The 8,359-nt window shown below is 41.8% G+C and overlaps 1 protein-coding gene across 1 annotated transcript in view; it reads right to left on the bottom strand.

Moving 5' to 3' along the window:
* Positions 1-214: 214 nt before the first annotated feature.
* Positions 215-8,359, bottom strand: part of GATA1 (GATA binding protein 1) — a 28,742-nt gene continuing 20,597 nt past the window's right edge. The window contains exons 5-6 of the mRNA XM_089484514.1: positions 5,337-5,462; positions 215-1,740 (exon numbers count right to left, since the gene is read on the bottom strand). Of these exons, the coding sequence (XP_089340640.1) occupies positions 1,426-1,740; positions 5,337-5,462 (441 nt within the window). The 3' untranslated portion in view covers positions 215-1,425. The remainder of the gene's footprint in view (positions 1,741-5,336; positions 5,463-8,359) is intronic.

Below are 8,359 nucleotides of genomic sequence, written 5' to 3'. Positions count from 1 at the left end.
GTGGCCCATTGGATCACCCAGTGCTGACTAATTGTTGGGAATCTGGATTGTTACAAATAATGGTGAAATGGGTGGACTTTGGTCTGGTCCACCAAAGCATCACTTATGTTTTTAAGCAAAAGGGCATGGGTCTATAATCTGCCTAGGATCTGTTGAGGAAGTGGGATACAAATGGAGTAATATAGATTAGTTGTGCTTTGACTGTTAAGAAGTCTTTAACAGTTACACATACTTGCTTTTATTTTGCATTTAAAACACACTGGCGGGCTTAGAAAAGGATCAGGGGAGAACATTCAAGACAGCAATCAGCCTCTCTCTTCATAAAGAATATGTACAAATTGTCCTGGTCAGAAACTAATATTTAACAGGGGGCATATTTTGAACTGGAAGGAGCTAAAGGACACTGAGCCAAGACACAACAGGCAAAGGACTTTTGAACTCCTTCAATGGGAACAGTGTGACAGAGTACTCCCCTCGTTATGCCCTTCGGTTACTCCCTCCCTCCTAATTCTGGACAAAGAGCCCGTTTATGCAGTTAGCAGTATACGCTACACAGATATAGTGCTATTATTCCACTTTAACATCCATGGTTCCATCCTATGGTACCTAGCAATCTGTAGTTTGGGGAAGCTCTAGAGTTCTCTAGCTGAGAAATATAAATGCCCCTCGCTAAACTGCAAATCCCAGGATTCCATCGGATGGGACTGTGGCCGTTAAAGTACAATCATAGCACTATAACTGTATGGTATGAATGGACTGGAGGAGTAACTGGTAATGCATTTCCTGGATTGAACCACTTCAGGGGTTGCACATGAGCAGACAGTATGTATACAGCTGAGTGGAAAGAAGTTATTTATAAATGAATAAAAAAAGCTGGATGATGGCATGGATAGGATACTCTAGTGGCCTACTTCACACCAAGAACAAATGGGATTGTGCAATAAAACAGCAAAACTGTGCCTGGACTCTGCTGCTTTGGGCAGCAAGTGAACAGCAGGATAACGCATCTTCATACACACAGACACACACACTATACATAGAAACTAGATGTCAAGAAGAAGGTTTCTAGACTAGCCTTTCCCCTCCTAAACAATTTTTTACAAAGGCAGTGATTGTTTCCCACCATGGAGAAGAATCCAACCACACCATTCTCCACCTCCAGCCTGAAATGGTACAGTTTGGAAACATTTACCCATCTATCTCCACCTTATCTGCTGCTTACAATAATTACTCCATACTAGATCCTTGTCTTCTCAGGTAAGGGCTCATAGTACCCTCCCAGTGTTGTCCTTTTTGGTTGTCATTTCAAGGGGCACTGAATGGATATGGCTGCTTCAAAAAGTTACCAGGGGGGAGATGCTTCTTCCTCAGTCATATCCCAGAGTCTCTGTACATGAATGTGCGGAATGTATATTACAAGGCTCTTTACCCCAGTGCAGAGACAACTCCAGGAGAGCTATGTGGGGCAGGAGAAGCCTGTGAAGAAAAGCCTGGTGGAGATCCTAGAAGGTGTGGATTGGGTCCAAAAGGGAGAAGGTGTCCTGGCAGCATCATGGGGCTCAGAGTATAGAGGGCAGCGGCTTCATCCCCCATCAGAGGAGGCGACATCATCTCCAAGGGGGCGGTTGTGGCTACGCCTGCTTCCCCAGAATTTCCTTTGCGCTTTTTGGATTTGGCAGAGGAGACCTTGCGGTTCCGTGTCTGGATTCCATCCTTGCGCATGGCCAAGGGACGATTCACCTGTGGGGAGCAAGTGGGAGCAACAATTAACTGTGAGCACAATGCCACTGAGAGGTCAAGGGAGCCAATACAGGTTGAGTCTCCCTTATCTGAAATACTTGGGACCAGAAGTGTTTTGAATTTTGGAATATTTGCCTATACATAATGAGATGTCTTGGAGATGGGACCCAAGTCTACACATGAAATTCATTTATGTTTCATGTACACCTTATATACATAGCCTGAAGACATTTTATACACAGTGTTTTAAATAATGTGTATAAATATTTGTGTATAAACATCAGAAAGTAAAATTGTCACTGTCTCAGCCACCCATGTGGACAATTTTGGATTTGGGGATATTTCGGATTCTGGAATTCCAGACAAGGGAGACTCAGCCTGTAATTGGTACTGAGATAAGGCTCATAAAGTCAAAATACAGAACCATGGGAAAATCATAAAAGTAAGGGATCCACTACTAGATTGCACAGATGCTGCACATCTCTGAATCTCCACCATCCATAAAGGTTGCTATTGGCAGAGTGGGAACACAGGGCTGGAGAACCTTCAGCCCTTCAGATGGTTTGGCCTACAGCTTCCACAGTCTCTTACCACTGGTCAAGCTAGGGTAGGAGTGTGGGACATATAGGCCAAAATATCTGAAGCATCTACATTTCCCCAGCCATGGTATAAACAGAGGATGCAGGGCTAGGCAAACTGAACAGCCAATGCTGATCAAATATCTTGGACAGAAAACCACTGCCCTTTAGAGGAGGCATACAAGGGCAGCTAAATGGCTCCTTCGTTCTCCAGGGAATATAGGAAATAGGGTTCCAGGTGTTACTTCGTATAAGGTGTCTCTTCTTATAAGGGATGTCCCCTATTTGAGGGCTGGAAAGCTTTCCCTTTTATATAGACTGAAAGAGATGCCAAAAAGTTCTGCTTTTGGAGTGTGTGGGCTCAATATATTTGGAGGTATGGATCAAAAATACAATTCTTGTATTTGGGGTGCAGGCCAGAAATGTGTGCATCGTGTCATTATGAATGTGGGTAATATGTTACTTTTACAGAAAAATACATGGCTAGAGGTTAATTGAAACCAACACTTTCATTTGGCCTCTTGTTAAGAGCTGCTTGTTAAGAGCTGCTTCCTTTTTTAAAAATTCATATTTTTACACATTTCAATTAAAAATAAAGAAACGCAAATAATCTAAGCTCGTTATGAATTATTACATTATACAAGTATTTTTAAATTATAAAAAATATGCACTTCCGCTAGTTCCTCATTTATTGGGAGTGGTGATTTACTGTATATATTATTCAAACCTCACTAAATCATTTCTAAGGTTCTTGTTAGTAGAAAAATCGTACTTTTGTCTATATCACTCTTCATTAATCACTTTCCATAAAAACTATTGTTATTACATTGCCAATAAGAAAAGGGTCGACCTGTGTGTTTCTCTGCTTAAACATACCGGTAATCTTTATATTTGTGCCAACGTATTTTCCAATATCTTTCTTATAGATAAAATTGACAATAGAGTTACTATTTTGTACAATATTTTTATATTGTTAGGGTAGATATAATATGTATTGACTTGTCTGCTTCCAAATTATACCCTTCATGAAAACTCCCCAAAGTCCTCAAAAGGAAGCCATTCTTTTCCCATTTTGTTTATGGTCTTGTTGTTTATTAAGAAAGTCAGTATATCTAATTCTTTCATATCGATAATTTTCAGTTTCCATTCCTCTGTTTTTGGTAATTCTTTGGGCTTCCATTTCTTTGCTATAGTTAGTCTCACAGCAGTAACCGTCAGTGCATCTACACTGGAGAAATAACCCGTTTTGGCACTGCTTTAACTGCCCTGGCTCATGGCTATGGAATTCTGGGAGTTGGAGTTTACTGTGGGCCCAGAGCAGAGCAGAGCTGCTGCGTGAGTTCATGGCAATGCTGTGGTGGGAACAGTTGAGTTCCCATTTTGAAGCGCATGTAGTCTTAACCACAACACTATACCAGCTCCTGAGATCCTAGCCACCTTGTACCAAAATCCGATAGTTCCCCAGTGTACTCTAGAGTATTAATTCAGAATGAGTGAGCATTAGGAGTGTGGTGGACAATGATGCAATGGTTTTCTCCTTTCTAGAAAAATCTTTGTTCTGAAACTTGTTGTCAACAATTCTCTGGTGAGGCATGATCAAGCCCAAATGAAGGTGATTTGTTTGTTGCTGTCTCTATTCACCTGATGGAAAAACGAATGTTTCCAGAGTAAAAACTTGAGAGGACTCATGTACAGATGTGCAGAAGAGGGAATTTCATCTGCTGTTGCTTGTCATGCAACCAGATACCAAGCAACGCCTGCTGAAATCCCCTCTTCTATACAGTCATTAAAGGGACAGGAGATGTCTACAGTTTTCACCCTGGCAACCCCTTCAACCATGGAAACCCACTAGGTGACTTTGGGCAAGTCACATGTTCTCAGCCTCAGAGGATGGCAATGGCAAACCCCCACTGAACCAACTGCCAAGAAAATCCTGTGATAGGGTTGCCTTTAGGTTGCCATAAGTCACAGGTGATTTGAAGGCAAACACCACAATCACCAACCCTATCTGGAACAAGTGCAATGTGATTCTTTTGTTAAATGTTGTGTAATATTACGAAAGCAGCAAGCTGGTCTGGTTAGCAGTTTGGACTATGATTCTGGAAGCTAGGGTTCAAATCCCCAGTTGAGCATGAAAACCCACTATATGACACTCTCTGGGCCTTGAGGAAAGCAATAGCAAACCCCCTCTGAAGAAACATGCCATGAAAACCCTGTAATAGGTTTGCCTTCAGGTCATCATAAGTCAAAAATGACTTGGAGGTGCACAACAACAACAATGACCAAAGCAACAGGCAGGGGGTATGCATGAGGTGATAGTGGGGAGATTTTAAGCTCTTTGACTCTTTTGCAAAAACAGCCCAGATTCAGCTTTCCTGGATATAGTCTCTCACACAGACAGGCACATACAAACAAGGGAAGGAAGAAGGGAGAGATGTTTCTGTTCTACTCACTTACTGAGCTTGGAGAATTTACTTTTTTGGACCACAGTTCCCAGAGTCCTCCAGCCAGCATAGCCATACTGACTGAGGCCCCTATCACACAAGCAAAATTTGAAGTTATCTCAGGGTCAATGTGAAGGCAATGCAGGGGCAATCATGAGGTTTCAATCAGGAGCCATCTTAAACACAATCGGGGGTCATTCCAGGGACATTCCAGGGTTAGGTAAATCCTCTTTTCCTCCAAATTTACCTAACCCTGGAAGGGCCCCTGATTGTGTTTAGGATGGCTCCTGGTTGCGTTTGGCATCGTGTTATAAACAAACTTGAAACTTTACCTAACCCTGGAATGACCCTGGAATGACCCCTGATTGTGTTTAAGATGGCTCCTGATTGTGTTTGGCGTTGGGTGAGAAACAAACTTGAAACCCCATGATTGCCCCTGCACTGCCTTCACATTGCCTTCACATTGACCCTGGGATAACTTCAAATTTTGCTTGTGTGATAAGGGCCACAGAGATGCAATCACTTTCCCAAAACTATAGAACACTCATCCCACCCTCTCACTGCCTCAACTTACATTGTGGAGCTTGAAGTAGAGGCCGCAGGCATTACATACAGGCTCTCCGTTCACGTTGCGGCGCCAGAGAGTGGTGGTGGTGGTTTGGCAGTTGCTGCACTGGGTTCCAGCTCGCTTGCTGACAATCTGCATTATTTTAGTGCAACAATAATGAATTATACACATGTACAGTATTATTTGTTCATTCACAGCCCCAGGTACTACTGTACTCCCTCAGAGGGATATCTGAAGCCCTGATTACCTTGTTCCAGTAATCCCTGAAACTACAAAATCCTTTGCAATTCTGATTTAATTCATCTGTACAGCATTTCTGTAAAGGTGTAACTCTGAACCATTTTAGGGTCCCACATTCCTTTCAAAATCCAATGAAAGCTTTGTACCCATCCTCATAACATGGCAATGATAATAGTTTGTACCTTACCTGGCATCGCATGCCATTCTCCACATATTAGGATTGGGGGAAAACCCACCATAACAACATAATTTGAACTTTCAAAATCACATAATTTGAAATTTTAGAAGATTTTTTTTTAGAAGACAATGTTTGGCATTTTGTTAGTGACATATACAGTAATTGTGACCATCTAGCCAACACCACGTAAGTCTTGTTCGGCTGTTGATGAGGTTGGAATTTTCTACCAACCTCATACAATGATCAGAGTGCCCCCTAAGCCCACCATTTAGCTTCAGGAGCCCCCTCTCCACAGCCATTTTGTGACCAATGGAGAAAAAGGACCCTAAGAGTCTTATCACATTATTAAACAAACCCGGCAGGCAAATGGAAAGACATGTGTTTTTTTTGCTCCCTCCACATGACGTTGTTCTCCTTCATTGCTCTTGTCAAGTTATTCAGACGTCTTCAAGATTTAAACACCAGACCTACCAGGTGTTTAGCAACGTTGATTCTTTAAAATTAAATGAGAGCTGGGTGGATAGTTTTATAATATAGTTTAGTCACTAGGTGGCACTAGAATGAATTGCATCTGGACAGATTCAGCAGTTTTGTGTTTCTGTTGTGTTCCTGTTGGAGGGAGAGGATAAAGTTCTTGTCTAGCTGCATGATTGGTGAGACTTCTAAACTTTTCATGGCAGTACCAAATTTTTGTTGGTTTTTAGACTGCTGCTTTAAGAGAACCCTGATATAAAAGACAATTAGGACTTTCTTCTCTAGACATCACATCACTCATCTTATCGCTGCTGCTCCTGTCACCATATGCCAATGCCAATCCTTGGAATTAACTAGTTATAAATAGCAAGTTACCTGTCGTTAGTTCCCCTTCCTAATAGTGAAGGCATAACTACATTGCTACGCAATTTGTAATTTAGGAATAACATCATGGTTGGGTTTTTTGTGGAAGAGATTTTTTACAGTGTAATGGTAGTACTGTATATACTTGTGTGGTTATAGACGGGTATCCTTACTAAATGGTGGAGGAGAAATATCACAAGGTTCAAGAATTGGCTTGTGGTGTGCCTCATGTTACCACCTCATGCTCTGTTGTGGGTGATGTGGTGAATATGCAAACAGGGAGCAAATGTGTTTAGTTTTGTATTGCAGGGCCATGCTTGTAGCATTCAGATTCTTCACACACATGCACACACACACACACACCAAATAACTAAAAGTAACAAGCTGGTGTAGCATAGTGATTTAAGTGTTGGACTACAACTCTGGAGGCCATGGTCAATTCCCTGCTCAGCCATGAAATCCACTGGGTGACTTTGTGCAAGTCACAATCTCTCAGCCTCAGGGAAAGGCAATGGCAAACATCCTCTGAACAAATCATGCCAAGAAAACCTCATGATAGATTATCATTAGGATCCTCCAAATTAGGAAATAACTTGAAGGCATACAACACACACAATGCATACAGACAACATTTAGTTACTAACTACTACTTAATCTATGGTCAAAATCCATAATGCTCCACTGATGCAATTCTATCTGGGCTACTACTGCTTGACAAGACAGATGCATTCTCCTTCAGCCATTTAGTGACCAGGGGAAGGTACAGGGTGTCCAGGGAGACTTTGGAGTTATTCATACAATGAGAATAATCCCAGTAGAATGTGGGTGCATTTTGAATGCACCCAAGTAAGTTGGGGAGGGGGCTGCAAAATAACCCATGATAATCAATATCGGGTTTTCCCCAGGTTTTTCTAAAAGATTCGCATTGTCACCTGTGTGAATAACCAATGCAAATAGACCTGGGATAAACTGGGATGAAACTCTGCATGCCTTGAACATGTTTCAAATCTGAGCAACAGAACTCACAGAGATGCACAGAGATGCGGTTCCAATAAAAAAAATAGTGTGAACAACAAAACCAGAATGTGTGAGTGAAATTATTCAGATTGTCATGCTAAAAAATACCAATGTCTGAATAACCCCTTCTATAGCCAGAAGCAAACAGCAGCTGCCCCTCTCCTGGAATACAGTGGAAATCCAGGATTGAGACAGCTGTTATTTTCTTCCATCTATAGGAGGCTCCTTCTCAGGTGCCCCCCCAAATACCTCAGACATTAAATGGACACCCTCTGACACTAGATAGCAAAGGGAGCATGCTCCTTCCCTCTGCAGTAGGCTTATCAGGTGGAGGATGACATTTAGCAAGGAGCAATTGGACAGCTCCTTGTGCAATGGCTGCAAAAGAACATGCATGAACCTAACACTGGACAAGATCCTGAAATAAAGTAAAGTGAGGATTGTCCATGGCATCGTATTTCTCATTTCCATATATGGTTGTCAAAGCTAGAGAGTGAAGAAAGTTGATAGTGAAAAAAAATCAATTTATTTAAAACCATGGACTGCTGAAAAGACAAGTGGATCAGTCCTAGAGCAAATCAGGCCCAAACTCTTCCTAGGAGCAAAGATGACTGAACTGAGGTTGCTGTATTTTGGCCCTATCATGAGAAAGGACTCACAACAAAATACTATAATGCTTAAGTAAAATTGAGAGCATTAAGAGCCAGCATGATGTAATGGTTTTGGTGTTGGACTATGACTCAGGATACCAGGGTTT

The sequence above is a fragment of the Sceloporus occidentalis genome, unplaced genomic scaffold (genome assembly GCF_023333645.1).
Source record: "Sceloporus occidentalis isolate IW3139 unplaced genomic scaffold, rSceOcc1.0.p SCAF_1, whole genome shotgun sequence".
Taxonomy (NCBI): Eukaryota; Metazoa; Chordata; class Lepidosauria; order Squamata; family Phrynosomatidae; genus Sceloporus; species Sceloporus occidentalis.
Note: the sequence above shows the minus strand (reverse complement) of the source record. Positions and strands in the feature narration are given on the sequence as shown.